The 18,373-nt window shown below is 35.2% G+C and overlaps 3 protein-coding genes across 16 annotated transcripts; 2 read left to right on the forward strand and 1 right to left on the reverse strand.

The window, feature by feature from the left end:
• Positions 1-3,488, forward strand: LOC100242992 (ABC transporter G family member 26). Its single transcript, XM_002267475.5, has 9 exons — positions 1-283; positions 368-654; positions 728-883; positions 977-1,160; positions 1,297-1,575; positions 1,658-1,942; positions 2,036-2,320; positions 2,390-2,497; positions 2,912-3,488. The coding sequence occupies exons 1-9, from the start codon at positions 77-79 to the stop codon at positions 3,179-3,181; spliced, it is 2,061 nt and encodes a 686-aa protein (XP_002267511.2). The 5' UTR covers positions 1-76; the 3' UTR covers positions 3,182-3,488.
• A 3,756-nt stretch (positions 3,489-7,244) lies between these two features.
• On the forward strand, positions 7,245-11,181 carry LOC100265288 (uncharacterized). The gene is made up of 2 exons (XM_059735314.1): positions 7,245-9,551; positions 10,750-11,181. The coding sequence occupies exons 1-2, from the start codon at positions 7,680-7,682 to the stop codon at positions 10,849-10,851; spliced, it is 1,974 nt and encodes a 657-aa protein (XP_059591297.1). The 5' UTR covers positions 7,245-7,679; the 3' UTR covers positions 10,852-11,181.
• An 850-nt stretch (positions 11,182-12,031) lies between these two features.
• Positions 12,032-17,852, reverse strand: LOC100260003 (uncharacterized). Of its 14 annotated transcripts, none has more exons than XM_059735632.1 (9): positions 17,730-17,816; positions 17,187-17,303; positions 14,823-14,962; positions 13,927-14,033; positions 13,751-13,789; positions 13,582-13,666; positions 12,864-12,966; positions 12,540-12,640; positions 12,032-12,422 (listed from the first exon to the last, which is right to left on the reverse strand). In XM_059735632.1, exons 3-9 carry the CDS (start codon positions 14,951-14,953, stop codon positions 12,299-12,301), a joined length of 690 nt encoding a protein of 229 aa, XP_059591615.1. In that variant the 5' UTR covers positions 14,954-14,962; positions 17,187-17,303; positions 17,730-17,816; the 3' UTR covers positions 12,032-12,298. The 14 variants fall into 14 exon arrangements, with proteins under 14 accessions (XP_059591615.1, XP_059591621.1, XP_059591618.1 ...); XM_059735638.1 differs by having other exon boundaries at positions 13,930-14,033; positions 17,730-17,811; XM_059735635.1 differs by having other exon boundaries at positions 13,930-14,033; positions 14,823-14,966; positions 17,730-17,811.
• Positions 17,853-18,373: the final 521 nt, after the last annotated feature.

Below are 18,373 nucleotides of genomic sequence, written 5' to 3' on the forward strand. Positions count from 1 at the left end.
GTTGCAGTTGATTCACTTCACTACAAATTCTTTCCAAACCCCATTGAAAAAGGTTGAAGCTTCTGCCCAAACCAACATGGACATGGGAAAACAGGACGAAATTGAGGCCATGGCACTGTCTCCCCCATCAATGAGCTCCATGCATATTGCAGGGAGCAATGGCTTTGGTCACAACATTGACTTCATGTCTCAAGCCTACATTAGGAATAGGAACTCAGAGATTGATATAGAGGATGATAGTTTCCGTACTCATCAAGATCACCCTCTCCCCATATTTCTCAAGGTAGCTTTATCCATTTTACATTTTCATGGCTTCAAATGTAAATGAGGACTCAATCTTTTTTTTAGCTTCTCTTCTGTGGTGCAGTTTGAAGATGTGGAGTATGGAGTAAGAAACAATGCAGCTTCCCGGAACCCGGTGAAGGCAGTGGTTTCAAGAGTGGCCTCACAGCTGAGCATGGAGCAGGACAACTACAAGCGTATCTTGAAGGGTATAACAGGTAGCATTGGGCCAGGGGAAATCCTTGGTTTGATGGGTCCATCTGGGAGTGGGAAAACAACCTTACTGAAGATAATAGGAGGAAGACTACATGAAAATGTTAAGGGAACCATAACCTATAATGACATCCCATATAATCCAGCTCTTAAGAGGAGGTTAGCCATCTGTCTGAACCTCTCTTTTGGCCTCTCACATTGGATTATACGTCGATTTGTTCTACTCTTGCAGGATTGGATTTGTGACACAAGATGATGTGCTCTTGCCCCAGTTGACAGTGGAAGAAACCTTAGTTTTTGCTGCTTTTTTGAGACTTCCAAGCAACATGAGCAGAAAACAGAAGTATGCAAGAGTGGAGATGATTGTGAAGGAACTGGGTCTAGAAAGGTTTGTAGAATATTATGAATCTTTAGGGTATTTATGATAACCAAGTATGAAGTATTTCTCCAAATGATCTCTCATTTAACTGTATATATATAGATGTCGCCATACCAAAGTAGGAGGAGGATTTGTGAAGGGAATATCTGGTGGGGAGAGAAAAAGAACGAGTATCGGATACGAAATTCTTGTAGATCCATCATTGTTGTTGCTTGATGAACCAACTTCAGGCCTTGATTCCACTTCTGCAAATAGGCTTCTGCAGATTCTTCAAGGTGTTGCTAAGGTATTCTTTTTTGTGCATGTGGACAGTAATCAACATTACTCAATTTCCAAACTATCCAGGGACATTGGCAAATATGCCTGTGTTCTGTCATAAGAATGAGGAATGCTTTAAAGGTTACAAATTACCGGGTTTTTAGGCAGGTAGGACAATAATCACAACCATACATCAGCCTTCAAGCAGGATGTTTCACATGTTCAACAAGATTCTGCTGATAGCAGAAGGCTACCCTGTGTACTATGGGAAGGCCAGAGAGTCTATGGACTATTTTTCGTCTCTGAGATTTGTCCCTGAGATAGCCATGAATCCTGCAGAGTTCTTGCTGGATTTAGCTACTGGTCAAGTGAATGATATCAGCATCCCCCAAGATTTACAGGCACCTCAAGTCCCCCCTGAATCTGAGAGGGATGTGGTCAAAGTAAGTTCCTCTCCTTCTATGTATATATGCATTAGATTTTAGACGTTCTCATCTCTACCTGTTTGTCCTTATGTTATACCAGTATCTGCAAGTCAAGTACAAAACTGAGTTGGAACCAAAAGAGAAAGAAGAGAATCATTGGGCAACAAAAATCCCGGAACATCTGCAATTAGCCATCCAAGTCAAGAAGGATTGGACGATGAGTTGGTGGGAACAGTTCTTGATATTGACCAGAAGAACATTCAGGGAGAGATGCAGGGATTACTTTGATAAGCTAAGGCTAGTCCAAGCACTAGGAGTAGCAGTTTTGTTAGGCCTTCTTTGGTGGAAATCCAAGACAGGAACCGAGGCTCAGCTCAGAGATCAGGTACTCCATAAAGACCAGTAGGAGCATTTAGTATTTCTGATCAGACGCCCTTTTTAGTCTATTAGAAATGAATCGTTCCATCCTTTATTGCAGATTGGTTTGATGTTCTACATCTGCATTTTCTGGACATCCTCATCAATATTTGGAGCCGTATACGTCTTCCCTTTCGAAAAAATCTATCTGGTGAAAGAAAGGAAAGCAGATATGTACAGATTAAGCGTGTACTATGTGTGCAGCACCATGTGTGACATGGTGGCACATGTGGTCTATCCAACCATTTTCATGGTCATTCTCTACTTCATGGCTGGCTTCAAGAGAACAGTCTCTTGCTTCTTCTTGACCCTATTTGGGATACTACTGATAGCCATCACAAGCCAAGTGAGTTAAAAGCACTTTCAATTTCAGGCTACTTGTTTATCAGTTAAATTGGTTTCTTTCTGCAAGTAGGGGGCAGGAGAGCTCTTTGGTGCTGCAGTTTTGAGTATAAAAAGGGCTGGGATGATTGCTTCACTAGTACTAATGCTGTTTCTTCTAACAGGAGGCTACTATGTCCAGGTATTCAAATCTATGCTCCTGCAAAATCTCGGTTTTTCATAGAAATTAGTCCAGTTTCATCCCTCATGGCAATACCCTTATCCCATTTCCATGAATCTTCAACTTTACCAATGAAATAGGTCGACTAAACAAGCCAAACAGAACATAATTGAACCATTTCCTCTGAAAATAATGTAAAAAAACACTAGGAACAAGCCCATAAACCCTGACCCTGGACTTGCATATGATCTGAATCAGAGAACCCTCTTTAATTCTGAATCCAAAATGGAAACAAACCCATGTTAGAGTAACTTTCAACTGATCACAAGGTGGAAATTGTATGCCTTGACTGGAAGCTCTGCATAATGTCCATTGCCTAGATTCAGGACACATTCACAATATTAACTGCATGTATATATTTTTTTTCTACTGCAGCACATTCCTCAGTTTATGCAGTGGTTGAAGTACATATCATTCATGTACTATGGGTTCAGGCTTATGTTGAAAGTGCAGTACTCTGGAGAACAACTGTATGAGTGTGGGAGCAGAGGAGGATGCAGGACTCTGCAGAGCTCCCCTTCATTCGACACTGTGAACTTGAATGGTGGCCTGAAAGAGGTCTGGGTTCTACTGGCAATGGCGGTTGGTTACCGGTTTTTTGCTTACCTTTGCCTCCGGAGAAGAATTGATGTATGCCATCTTTGAAGGAGGAATTTGAGGTCTGTTTCTTCAAGTACTGCCAAAGAAAACAGCAAGAAATGATGATTGGTAGGAGGGAATGGAATCAATGGATCATCTCCTTCAACCTCAGTCTAATTCTTTGACCTCTGTGAACTCAAAAGATGTCTGATTAGATTTTAGTTGGGAATTGAATGGCTTTTATTTTGTGGAAAAGTGGGCCAAGTAGGATTTTTGAGCCATAATTCTTTTCTTTTTTTTTAATAAAAAAAACAATATTAATGTAAGTATGATACAATATATTAGTAAAGCAAAAAACCTTATATTGAAAGAATTTTTTTTCTTATTACATTTAAAAAAATAAAATAAAAAAATCTTTCATTGAACTTCAAAAGAATTGTTGGTTTTGAGAAGGTAATTCAAACAAATCTTATTAGGATGGCTTTTGTTTATTGCTTCAACTGAAAAAATGAGCTAAAGCCAAAATCATAATTAAAGATATCTTGAATTTCTCATTCATATATATATATATATATAATAATGTACTAATTTAGTAACTGTTTTTGAAAATAATTCTGAAAAATGATTTTTTAAAACTGTTTTATGATTTTTGTAAAACAAAAGTCTATTTGAAAACCTAAATTATTTTAAACATATTTTTAATATTTTTAAATATGTTTTAAAAATAAGCTTCATATTTAGTGTTTTATTTTTAATTATTCTACATGTTTGTATAATTATTTCTTAAATGAAAACAAATTAAAATAATAGAAAACAATTAAAAGATATTTTCTAAAAATATCATATTTTTTATTCTTAAGAATAAAAAATAGAAAATAGTTTTTAATTACCAAATATATTTTTTTGTGTTTTTTGTTATGGAGAACAAAAAATTGTTTTAAAAAGCAGTTCCCAAATAGCACCAATATTTATTACAACAAACTCTTTTTTTTTTTTGTCTTGAAGTATAAGTTATGTAGGTGTTATAAAAGGGGTTTTAATTTTTTGGAGGCCACTTTCCCTCATGTGTTTAAAAAGCCAAATTGATTGCATATTTTATTTGAAATTTATTTTTCAATTTTCAACTCAAAAACTTAATACATGACAAAACACATTATTACTATGAGTTTTAATTATCAATGTCTTAAAAAACTAAATGGATTATTAAATTGAAAAGTTCTGATCAATTTACACCTAACCACTTGGTTTGAGTTAAATATGCCTAACCACCATGAATTTGAAATTTCATTACATATTTGTTTCATTTTTTTTTATTTGTTTTACCATTATGAATTTGAAATTTCATCAATATCTTCCATATATTTCTTATTTGTTTTATTTTTTTGGACTCCCATTTGAATCAAAATTAATAAATTTTCAAACTCATGGTGACTAAGTATATTTAACTCAAACTTCAATAAGAGTTATTGAAATTTACCTTTTAATAAATATATAATTAAATATAAAAATAAATATAATATGCTAATATATAAATAAAATAGAAAAACTTTAAATCATAATAAGAATAAAATGTAAATATATTAATATTTTTTAATCTTATTAAATAACGTAAGTATATTGTTTATATATCAAATTGTAAAATAATATTACAAAAAATGTATGATATATATACCTATGAATGTGCATAAATATTTATATTTATTTTAAAATTTTGAAATATATATGTATATAACCACATGCTTACAATTGTGTAACATAATTACGTAAATGTTATCTACTCAGAACTTACTCTCATTGTTGAATGAGATTAGATAAACACTCATTGCAATATCAAACAAATTCTTACACTAGATTCAAAGCTCAATGAACCCAAGTAGATAAACACTCATTGCAAGATCCAATAAATTCTTACACCGGTTCAACAATCAACTTTAATACTATTTGTAATAATCCACTATCAATCTTATAAATGTTATTTCAATCGAGCTTGCTATTTATAGGTGTTTTAAAACAACAAAAACGTATGAACGGAATAATATCTATAAGGTTAATAACGAGTCATTACAAATAGTATTAAAATTAATCATTCAATCCGATGTAAGAATTTATTTGACTTTACAACGAGTGTTTTACCTGAGTTCGTAATCTCATGTAGGGATGGCAACGGGGCGGGTTTTTTCAGGTACCCGCCCCGCCCCTAATGGGACGGGTATGAGATTTTTTTTTAAAACCCAGGGCGGGTTCGGGTATTGCCCCATCCCGCCCCGTTTACATATAAAATTAATTTTAAAATTTAATTTTACTATTTTTAATATATAGATAATAATAAAAAAATTTAATAAAATAAGTTATAAAAAATATAATAATTTTATTATTTATAAAATATATTTATTTTAATGTAATTAAAAAAAAAAAAAAAAAAACTAAATGGGGCGGGGCGGGTATGGGAAATTCGGGGCGGGTATGGGAAATTTCCCATACCCGCCCCGCCCCGTTTTATTTTTTAAACGGGATAGAGTTGGGATGGGGGCGACCCGTCCCAAATCCGCTCCGTTGTCATCCCTAATCTTATGAAATAAAACAATGATGAATTTACGGGATCAGAAGTTCAAAGTGGGTAACATTTGACACTATTTGTAATCACCCATTATCAACCTTATAGATATTATGCCACTTAACCTGAAAGGATTTCGTTGCTTTAAAGACTCACTATCAATCTTATATATATGGCAAAGAGTTGGGTGGAGCTAAGACCACAATGATTTTTTAGACCAAATACAGATACCAGAAATAAAAGAGGCAGTTAGTTTTTCATAAAGGGGGAGGAAAAAAAATTAAAAGAGGCTGTTGGTGCTCTTAAGGCCGACATGGTCACCACCACTCACCACGATTCAATCCCATGACCAAACATGACTCACTACTTATCATAACGAATAATGAGAACAAATATTCCACACCCACCACAAAATTCTTTATATTTAATTTTTTTTTCTTAATGTATAATTAAGAAATAAATACATAGACTCATTCTAATAATGCTGAATTTATTAATCAATAAAATCAAAAAGGAAAAATTTTAAAATTGAATTAAAAATGTTACCCAAACATGTGGTGATTGAAAATGTAATAATCACATCATTTTTGGTATTTATTTATTTATGAAAAATCTCAAAATTTGGAGTGTTGCAGAGCCTGAAACATCCCTGCTTATATTGTAAGGAAGTGGAAGTTTCCAAAAAAGGCAGTTGTCAGACTTTGTGTATGTGCGTGCCCCTTTTTAACTCCCACCATTTCCCACTTGGGAAAATCTTTCAATTTTTTTGTTATCTTTATATTTGGATATGTTTCTTATGCATAACTGTAAACATATTTTTTTTTTAAATTTTCTAAATTGAAGAAAAAAAATTTACTTTCATATTTTTTTAAAATATAAATTTGAAAAATATAAGGTAAAATTATTTCTATAATATACGAGTTTAAAGCGATTTTAATCTTTTTAATATTTAAAAGTTTTATGATCCATGATTCTTCTACCTCTACCTTCACACGATATTACTTTGTCATATTTTCATTCATTACGGAAAATTTCTCATTATTACCTTCCATAGGAGTTTGGGTAGTGTCTTAGTTTCAATGTGGCTTGTCATCTTCTCGGACCAGTTAATGATCATCGTCTTGATAAACCATTACCTCACCAACTAATTAATGAATTCCTTAGCGAGTTTAGTTTTTAGGTGTTAAAAATATTAAAAATATTTTTCTACGATCATAGTAATCTATATTTCATTTAAAAAGAAAAAAGGAAATAAATTGAACCAACTCCTAACTCTTTATTAAATTTATTAAATTTAATAAGAGATTTTACACATATTTAAATTATTTAATTTATAAATTAAAAAGACATTTCTTCTTATACAAGTCCCATTTTAACTTACATATGAAATTATTTTATTTTCACTAAATCATTTATAATAATAATAATAATAATAATAATATTCCCATAAAAATTATGAGTTAAATTTGGACACTACAAAAACATTTTGAAAATAAAAATAAAAAGGCATCAAGCAAGGTACAAAGATTCTTGTCTTAATAATGTAAGCTAATAATCAATTCCACACTTTTAAAATTGTTGGGCAAATTACCAAAATAGTCTTATACTTCAACAAATTTATCCTAAAAATTTCCAAGTAACATATTGTTAAATCTTTGAACTTCAGACTTGGGAAGAAAAATATTTTTGGGAAAAGGGAAATTAAAATTTTGCAGGGAAGCTGTTACAGGCTGAAAATGGAGATGGCATAGTATGGTCAAAGTCTTTTCATGAAATTACATATCCACCCATTGCAATCTAACTCCTTTTGGCAGGTCTCGCTCAGGTGGGCCTCTTCCTCTCGTCTCTCTCATTCTTTTTTCTCTCTGTTCGTCCACAATTTACAATTCAGTGGAACAAAATCCACTTCTATCTGACTCCATCTGTCAGCTTTAGACTGGTGGTTTTCTCTCTCTTCTTCCTCTCTGTGCTTCTTGTTGTTCTTCTTCTTCTGCTGCTTCTTCCTCTGCGATGGAGCTGGTTCCGTACTCAGACCCCAACTCCAGTTCCGACCCCAGTACCCTCCCATGGCAAGACATGTTCCGATCTGCCTCTATCCGCAAACCAGACCCCTCTCCTCAGAACCACGCGCCCCCTCCTCCGGCCCACGCGTCGCCGCCTGCTCCTCCTCCGGACCCGGCAGCCTCGAGCCCGGATCAGCGCAGCCTCACCGGGGATTCCCAGGTGCGCCTCGCTATCTACATAGCTATGGCTCATGCTGGGCTGGCCTTAACCATATTCATACTCTACGCCGTGGGTAAACTTCTTGAAGCTTATCTCAGGCCAATTCAATGGGCTGTTCTCTGTTCGATCCCTCTCAGAGGCATTCAACAGACGCTTGTGGGGTTTTGGTCCGAGCCCTTGAGCTTGGGTCTCACAGAGACCGTGTTGGCAGTTCCCGTAGCGATATTTCGGGTTTTTGTGGGTACTCTTGTTGAAATTCGTGATGTTTGTCTCCGGGTTCTTCGTGGGAAGCCCAAGACGGAAGAGTTGAGGCGAAATCGAAGTGGGTTTTCCAAGTTGGTTCGGTGGCTTGTGTCTTTTTGGCTTTTCGTGATCCTTTATGAGAGTATTGGGGGTGTTGGATCTTTTACACTTCTTGGATTATGCCTCATGTTTGGGTCTAGGAATGTTGATTCAACCATGTCTAAAGTATCCAGTTTAAGGAGTGTTAGCTTTCGTAGAAGTGAAATTAGCGCGTTTTTCACCAGAGGGATACTGAAAAAATTGAAAACCATTGTGGCAATTGGGTTGATCTTTGGTATGATTGTGGGGTTCTTGGTGGGAATAATGTTTTTCTCGTATAAGATTGGAGTTGAGGGGAAGGATGCAGTGATTTCAGTGAAATCTCATGTGGAAGAGAGCAATTATGCAGAGAGGATTGGTGTTAAGAAGTGGATGGAAGACAATGATGTGACTGGGATGGTGGATAGGTACTCAAACAAGTTCTATGAGACTGTTTGGGAGCAGATTGATGGTCTGGCTATGCAGTACAATATGACTGAGTTTGTTGTGGGGATTAAGCATTTTGTTGTAACACAACCCCCTGCTAATTCTTCAGAGCAATCCACTGCTTTGGTTGCCCCATCACCTTATGCCGAGAAATTTTTGAGTTTGCGGAATCGGGTTAGCAAGAAGGAATGGGGACAGATTTATACAGAGTTGGATGCAATATTTCGAGAATTATTGATCACTAGGGCGGATTTGGCTGAGAAGGCTAAAGGATTTGCAGTTCAAGGGATGGATGTGGCTCAGCGTTTGTTTGACAGTTACAAATCTGTTCTAGGCGGTGGTATGAAATTCATGGTTTCCATTGGTGAATCCATTATATCCGGGGCGGCTGAGGTTTTCAATTTTGTGTCGCAATCAGCAGTTTTCTTCTGGGTTTTGTACTATCTGATCACATCAGAGTCTGGTGGGGTTACTGAACAAGCGATGAGTTTGATCCCAATGCCCAAATTGTACAGAGACCGGTGTGTTGCGGTTCTTGATAATGCTATTTCAGGTGTTCTTTTGGCCACAGCTGAGATTGCCTTCTTTCAGGGATGTCTCACATGGCTTTTGTTTAGGCTATACTCAATACACTTCTTGTACATGTCAACCATACTTGCAATAATCAGTCCTCTGCTGCCGATCTTTCCAAGCTGGGTTGCCACTATCCCAGCAACTATACAATTGGTACTGGAAAGTAGATACATATTGGCCATCACTTTGTCAGTTATTCATCTTGCACTTATGGAATATGGTGCATCCGAAATTCAGGAGGATATACCTGGCTATAGTGCATATCTTACCGGGCTTAGCATCATTGGTGGAATGACATTGTTCCCATCTGCCCTAGAGGTAACCCTGAATTTATGCTTTAAATTTTCATTATGCTCATGCTTTATATTGCATAATTTCATAATCGATCTGCATCATGTACAAAGATGATTGAGTCTGTTTTTACTTTTTATAATGGTATCAGTTCTATGTTTAGAGCCCCATTTGTGGTTTAGAGAAGTATATCCAGAGATTCTAAAGTCCCATACCAGCTTCATTCAGCCTCTTTTACAGATCTGCAGGCTCATGCAGTAGTATGACTGCATTTCTTTCCCTTGTTTCATAGTATACTGAGACGATGGTGCCTTAGGACAATAACTATCGTATGACCTGAAAGAGTTTTCGTTCATGAAATTTCGTAGGAAGGTCATTTTCTTTGTGCTAAAACTTCTAGTTTAGTCCATAACCCATTAAGCTCCATTTTCTAATGGAAAGACATTTCGGCCACATGGAGATAGACTTTGCTCTTGGTTTTACCAAGAAATTGAAGCCGGGGTCAAAATCATAATTTTCAAAAGGTAATTTTAGCATTGTAAAAATTCCATTAAAAATGAAGCAGCAATCTCCATAAGCCAAGAAAGGGTTCTTGACTTTTAACTCTTTTTGAAACCTTAAGCTCTTTTAACGAAATTGTCCAAATCAATACGGAAGCTTCTATTGAGCTTTAAAATAAAGCACTTTTGGCTTTTTGGAAGCCAATCCAAATAGGACCTTAGTTACCTTTTCATGGTCATGAAACACAAAGGGTCACAGTAAAACTTAAGCACAATGTAGACAAACAGGACCGCATTTGGGTTTCGACATGGACTCAATAAAACGGGGTAAACACACATGCAGTGGTGTCAAACGAAACACTCTGAAACTGCAAGGATTTGGACTCACGGTGTATGTCATAATCTCCAACAGATATCATGTCTTTCATCAAATAGAATAACCAAGGGTGTCTCCAACAGATATCATGTCTTTCATCAAATAGAATAACCAAGGGTGTCGTCAGCCTTGCTCTTAAAGTTTTCATCATCTAGCACCAGTTCACCCGCCTAATCTTTCAATCTTTCAATCTTTCAATCTTTCATTTTCATTTTTATATTTGGATGTAAAGTGAAATCTAATGATCATGTGTTTCATCTTTATTGTGAAGTTTGTGATGTATAAATGTGATTTGAGTGATTTAAAGCATTGGTTGTTGGAATGTGTTTGGATTGTGACTGATCCACAGGGAGCAATAATGGGCCCGTTGATAACTACTGTGGTGATTGGGCTCAAGGAGTTGTATACAGAATTTGTTCTGGATGGACCAAAGCAAGGTGAGGAGGAGTAGGCAGGAGCTTGAGAAGCTGTCAGTGCGCCCACCTTCCCATAAATTTGAAGGTGGTTAGAACAAGTGAGAAATAGTTACTGCAAGCCAATGATTTTTTTGCAAATCTGTTGGTGTCCTAGTAGCATGTTAATTAAATGATCATAAATTAATTACTGTTGCTGTTCTTATTCCTATTTTAGATTGGTTAGAGGGGTGTTTCTTTTGTAAAATTGATGTTTGTTGGGGGCTTGTTTGAATGAGAATTGTACATTTTCCTCGTATTCATTTGTACAACATTTTTATGTGTTCCAAATGTTTTTGGAACTTGGAAAGGTGTGATTATTTCATGAATTAGTTATCTAGAAATCGTGTGAATGACAATCCCAACTTCCTTACTCAATATTCCTAATTAGGGGAGAAAGCAAATGGAAATTGGTTCCATGGATCTTATAAGAGGGAAGTGGCCATGGCTGCCTACCCAGTCTCACTAGGGATCAAACTAAAAGTCTGTTTGACAGTGATTTTAGGAAATCCGCTTCCAATATTTTTAACACTTGAAAAATTTTATCATTCATGTGTTAAAAATATTAAAAACGTTTTCTAAAATCACTATCAAATACACTCTAAGGGTGCCTCAAAGCTTCAAAATGATACTCCCAACAGTATCATTGAGGAGTAGTGACACCATGACTAGAACCTGATGTGAAAAAGAACTAGGATTTTTTCAAATCTCTTTTAAAAAGTCAAAAGTAATGTTAGTTTTTCTAACTTTTTATTGAAAATAATGTATTTTTAAATTATTTTTTAATTCTTTGTTAATTTATCACTTATTTATTAATTTAAAAAAAATAAAAAAATTTAACTTTTAATTTTTTTGTTTTTTAATACTTAATAGTAGTTATCACTATTAAGCAACTCCAAAAAGTAAATTCCCTTCTTACCTTCAAAGTTTTTATATTAAATTCTTCTTGTTCACTTTCTTTTTATGTTTAACTCATTTTTGAAAAAAAAATTTATTTTAAAAGACGAATTCTACTTGAAATTCATGATTACGATAATTTTAAAATTAATTTTGATGTTGCAATTTTTTTAACAAATATTTTTACAAAATACACCATTCCAATAGAAAACCCATTAGAACAACCCATCTTTTAAGTTTCCACAAGACGCAATCGCAGTATCTACGACCGAAAGGTAGGAGTAAAATACAAAGTATCACAGTTCACTTCATTCTTGACAGCTTAATATTAAGTACCAACACTGACCAATGGAATCTCACAAGAATTCAAGTACCAAAAGCCTGCACTAAATGACCAACTGAAATTCGTTAGACCACAGTCAAATGCTATTTTCGGTACACTGCTAACCCAGATTTTTTTTCTTTTTCTTTTTTTTTATTTCCTTCTCTTCCGGTTCAATTATACTCCAGGTTTCTCCAGTTCTTTTCACTTGGGAGGAAGAAGAGTTACTACTTCATGTATTTCTGCAGGAACTTCCTGTGAAAGTCATTTCTGATTGTGTCATTGATAAAGCGCTTGGGAGTCTTAGCTTCACCACGGGCCTGGTTCTTAAATACCACATCATCATCCCACCTGAACCAAACAATGCATAGAAAACATTGGAATCAGGACAGGACCATACCAGACTCATCAATAAACTAAAATCTATCTACCCGAGTAGAGGGGAAGTTGGATCTTCAGGCCACAAACCTTCTTTTCACATTGAAAGACGTAGGATTATTAAGCAGAGGGTTTCCTCGAATCAGCTCTGCTTCTTTGGCTTTAAGCTCTTCTTCCTGCTTTTCTCGCTCCTGCAGATTAAGTAAATTAATAATTATTAGTGAAACCAATGCCATTGAGAATTTAAGGTGATATGTAGGATCGCACTTCCACATATTTCAGATCCCAAGAATTCATAGATGTGCACTCATTTTCAGGGCACAATACTAATTAAATTAAATGGCTTGTACAAGCAATTCAGATCATGTAAGATACACCATGAGAGGCTAATAGATTCTTGAGGAGAAAATTCACCATTCGAAGCATCTCCTCGGCTCTTTCCTTTTTTATTTGTTCAAGCTCAGCCAAAAGAGCTTCAGTGTCATCCTCATCATCATCGTCGTCATCATCATCATCACTAACCACAAAGTAATTATTGGTTTTAGCAAATAATAACAAACTCAAATAAAAATGTGACTTCAACTGCTAGACATGAATAAACAATGGAATCCACTAAAGGGAAAGCATGCATTTTGGAAGTACTTAATCTACCTATGGTCATTGTTATTGCTAGAAAAAATGGCACGGCAAACTTCCATGGTTACACCATCCAAACCCCCTTCCCAAAGAAATAGTGGAAATGTATATATGAAACGCTAATTATTTTAATGCACAGCAACCAAGCAGTACACTTTGAGGAGACAACAAATGGGCACAGATTATACACAGAAAGGCATAATGTCCACTGACTCATAAATTCTTGGCAGCAAAGAAAGCAAAAAGATTTAAACATCACAGAAGAAACACCAGAGTGCTATGAGCAAAGATTACCAATAAGAAAAATGATTTTAGAAGTCAGGACATTTTTTTTTTCCAATTAAAGGGACTACCACCACCATATCATATAAAAGCAAGCTTCTGAAACATCCCAAAGATGCTTGATTTCATATAATTAACCATCAAAATAACCACCCGTATAACTAATTGTTAGGGTTGGCATGTTCAATTCCAATATATTTACAAAGAGTAATACCTCTCATCACTTTTGACTTCAATATCAGAATCATCAGCATCTACACTCCGCGGAACGATTCGATCGTCAGCATCCCTCTTTACCCCTATAAATGGCTATGTGATCAGTTGGCAAGGTAAATATTTATGAGTTTAATAAGCACATACACAAGAGACCAGATGGCATTTACCTTCCAACAGAAGATGGCCCTTTCTGCGATCTCTATCTTCTGCAACCATAAACAATTGAATTACAAGTGAAGGTGATATTGACATGCAACAAAACAGGCCAGTCACGGTAAGTATTCAACATAAATCACAAGAAGAGTGCATATGATAGAAAAGAAAGGATAATTTTTCTCGCTACCACCATAGGTCTTGTCCTTTGATGAGAAATGCCTCCGCTCACGCTCTTCCAGCTCCTCACGGAGGTTCCTCTTCTGCAATTCCTCTGCTGTGTCTTGCCCTTCCTTTCTGTAGAGATACACATACCAAGTTATAGAGAAGATCAGCATGCATTGGCATCAAGAAGAGAACATATGCACATTAACACATTTGGCATGCAAACCTATGACAATAAATATTGATGCACAGATGATACATGGGTGGTCAAAGAAAATAACCATGCTCATATGCAGAACAGCAGGAGCTCAAAGGAAGGGTAGCACAATATTCCTGATTTAGAATCAGGGGTTAAAGTACAGTGAGCTTGGGCTAAAGATACATAAAAAGGGCATATGAGCATAAAACCATGATATGATATGATATAATATTCTGAGCTCTTCAATTCCCAATGATTCATAAAAAATATCATTGTGATGTTTGTTCATAACCATGAGCCCTTTATGATCTAACATGAACCTCACTCTAAAATCATTTTGTTCCAAGACAGGGCAAAAGATCAAAAAGGTTACATTCAATATGTTTTTCCACTGATAAATTCAAACATAAGTATCGCATGATTGTTTTGCATGAATTTCATATGCTCAAACAATCCCTAACAAGTCCTTTTCCATGTCTCTAGCTCTTCCCCTTGATTTCATTAATCAAAAGGGGTTTTATAATATGCATTGATTAAAAGAATTACATATAACCCTTAAACAGAAGTTCAATGAAAAAGTAGAATATAATAAATTAAGGCTTAAAGCATGCTTCTAAAGCTTCCATTTCAATGATATTCCAAGACATCCTTGAGCATGTGTAGGTTCACTACAGTACACAATTAAACATGTACATAACAACCAGAATTTGGCAAACTACTACCTGGGCTTTAGAGTTGTGTGAGATGCAATGTCTCTTGAAGAGTACTTCTGGGAAGGGCCAAAAATTCGAGTTCCACCTTGTTCATTTCCACCCTTTGCAGGTGCCCATGTGGGTCGAGCTGCCGTCGTCATGTCTTCTTACTATCTTCAAGATATCTGCCAAAATAGATAAGATATTCAAAGAAGGGGAAATGATAAACCAATGCAATTACCATCATCTTATTAAAAAAGACTGTTAACAAAGAAAAGTTTGAAAATGATCAATCTTACCCAAACTCAGAGGAAGTGTGGGCAAACAAAAGAAATTAGATTTTTCATTGATTTGTGCCCGCAGAAAAAAGAAAACTTCCCACCAATTGAGCCTAATTACAATACATGACCTAGTTTAAGTATTTCTTTATCTTCCAGAAACCAATATAAAAGATCTCAAGGGATGAAAATATTTCTTTTGTTTACTTTCTTCCATCTTTCAGCAACAGAATAGAGGATGTCAAAAAGCTCAATTGTAAATTAAGTCTAGATCTATATCCGCATCTATGTTAATGTATTAGGTTGACGATTTTGTTCCATTATTGCACTAAATCTGATGTACCATATATTCCAAGGGTTTTAATGGATAGAATCAAGCTAGAGTTGCTTCAAAGTCGATTCATATTTGAGGTACAAATACATTGGATGCATTAGAGAATGAAAAATGGCTATTACATGTGTACTACAGGAAATTTTGGAGTGTCATCCTGATGTCCATTCAAATGTCCATAGGACGTTCAAAGGTCATCTTGATAAACATTCAATCATCATACTGATGAACATTCAAACTTCAACAGGACAATCAAACACCCACTTAGCATTTGAGCATCTCACAATCAAGAACAAACTCAAAATTTAGTCAGATGTCCATGGGACGTTCAAACATCGTATTGATGAATGCTCAAAGGTTCACTTAGTGTTCAAACATCCTGCAATCAAGAATGAACTCACTATCTATACCATGTATAAAAGTACAAAGAGTTTGTAGACTTTTTTCTTCTCAAAATACCACTATAACATCATTTATTCCCCCTCCTATCCTATATCTTTATCATTTGACCATAATAATCATAATAATTTTTTGATTTTGATAGGTAAATTTTTGTCCCCATTGGAGCTTGAACCCTAACCTCACATAAACCTTCCTAACCCTCTACCACTTGAGCCAAGCCTCAACTATAACAATAATATAAATCCACCTTAAAGATCATCATAAATTTACTTTTTTTATTATCTATTTTTTTTTTTATAACCGAGGAACCTTCCATGGCCAAGCCCTAGAACTCTCCATGGGGACCCAAACCTCGGGGTGCTAACCGCCCCGCAACAACCAGCACCCGATAAATTCAAGGTATCATCAATGACAGGATTTGAACCTAGGACCATGTGTTACTTCCTAGGACCACACTTCCTAGTATTCGCCCCGACCAACTAGGCTACCTTGGCGGGTTTATTATCTATTGGTTTTAGATGATAAAAGTAAATTTTCCTATTCAAAAAACCAAAAAAGTTGATAAAAGTTGACTCATTTTACTTATTTTGCACTTTAAAGTTCTTACTTTTCCCCCTTTAAGATAGGAGTATTTGCTTTTTTGCTTTTCCTTCCTTTTTTCCAGAGACTTCCATCCACATTGGGATTCATTGGCAGCATGATTGGTACCATTTACATTTTCATGTTAAAATTAGTGAATGTTAATTCAATCTAAATCTCGTGCAATGAATGCTAATTCAAGCGAAATCTTTGTTTACATCTAATTGTACAATAGTGTTCTTGGATAGTTAATATTATAAAAATTCTAGCTTGGCCTATAGTCCAAATGAATCCAAGAATTCGAAAGTTTCATCAATAGCATTGACAAGTTAAAAACATTCAAAGAGAAACCATAGTCCTTTGTTTTCCAAGAAAACAGAGCAATAAAAGAAAACAACAGTTATACACACACACAAAAAAACAAAACATTTGCAAGTAGGAAAAATAGCGAAGACCATCAATCCAACAAAAACTTCAGTCCAAGTTGTAATACATACTTTCAATAGCTCCACAGCTGTTCAAACATACACTCTAGAATTCAAAACTTTCAGCAATAGCATTCCCCAGGTTACAATGCACTCCATTCGGTTACCAAAGAAATTAAGAAAAATAGTTACCAAAGAAATTAAGAAAAATAAAAGAAAACCATATTTCGGTGCCTATCTTATCTCTCTCGCTTCCCTTGTAACTATGAGTTTTAGGTAAAGTGCAATTTTCTGCATCCTCTAGGATGAAAAAATTACGATTCAAAGTTCCCTTTAATTTTCTCATTATTTTATCAGCATCCAACTGATTGTAACTAACCTACAAATTGGGAATAGAGGTTGGAGCGGCGCCTTATACTCAGAGATGGATCAAAACGTAGCGTTTGAAGAAGAGATGTTTGAATGCTTTTGTGTAAATAAATCGGGCCTTCTTGGGCTGCAAGCAAAGCTTAAAGCGGGGTACAACGTGAGTTTAGCATCATTCGGGTGATCCAACCAGAAAAACAAAAAGAAATCATCAAACGTAACCAATTCATTCCTTCTAAAAGCCCCTAATTCGAATTATCAACTACAAGAAACCCTAAGAAATGAAATATTTATAAAAGTCAGTCCAACATCCTGCTTGGAGCCACAAATCACCAAGGCCGTCTAGTTGCACGGAAAATCGAATGAAAGGAGAAGAAAAAATAGGAGGCTTTAGGATTGAATTAGTCCTCCAAGTTTCCTTCTGTTTCGCGATGATTTTCTTCGAATCCAAACGGAGCTCAAGGTCTTATATAGGAAAAATCGAAAACAAAAACCCTAAAATTGAACAGAAACGTAATAACAAAAACAGTAGAGATTAGGGCTTCTTCCTTATTACCTCCTGAGATTGTTCTTCGGTTTGCTTCGACCCGAGACACAAAGCGAAAAGAGAGAGAGAGAGAGAAAAGATGGATTGGGGGGACATATTTTGTTTCGGTCGGTGTTGATAGTCGCTGAAAACGACGTCGTTTCCAAAAACGAACAAATTATATTTTGTCACCTGAAGGTTTCTCACAATTGCAAATAGCTCCTATCAAGTTTTGAAATTTACACTTTAATCCTCCTCCTCAGTCTAGGTCAATTGCTTATGTTATTAAATTGAAAAATTAGAAGTGATGTCATCATAGATCTTGCCTTGTCACCATATAGGGGCTATGATCTAACATAAATTGTATAAATTTTATTTTAGATTATGTTTTAATGTAAATGATTACTTCAACTACTTCTAAATGTTCCTAAATAATATTGAATTTATTGTGTATTTGTATTTAATAATTTTTTAAATTATTTCTTTTTAAAAATCACGAGTGTTTTTAAAAGATTGGTAAGTATTACCTTACGATACAACGATTTATTTATTTGATTTGATTGAATTCCAAATGTTGCTTAATGGTAAAACTCAATGACCTAAAAGAAGAGATTCGAAGAGAGAGCGTGCACAAAAATCAATTAATATATTGATAATTGGCTTCAAAAATATTT

The sequence above is a fragment of the Vitis vinifera genome, chromosome 19 (assembly GCF_030704535.1).
Source record: "Vitis vinifera cultivar Pinot Noir 40024 chromosome 19, ASM3070453v1".
Lineage (NCBI taxonomy): Eukaryota > Viridiplantae > Streptophyta > Magnoliopsida > Vitales > Vitaceae > Vitis > Vitis vinifera.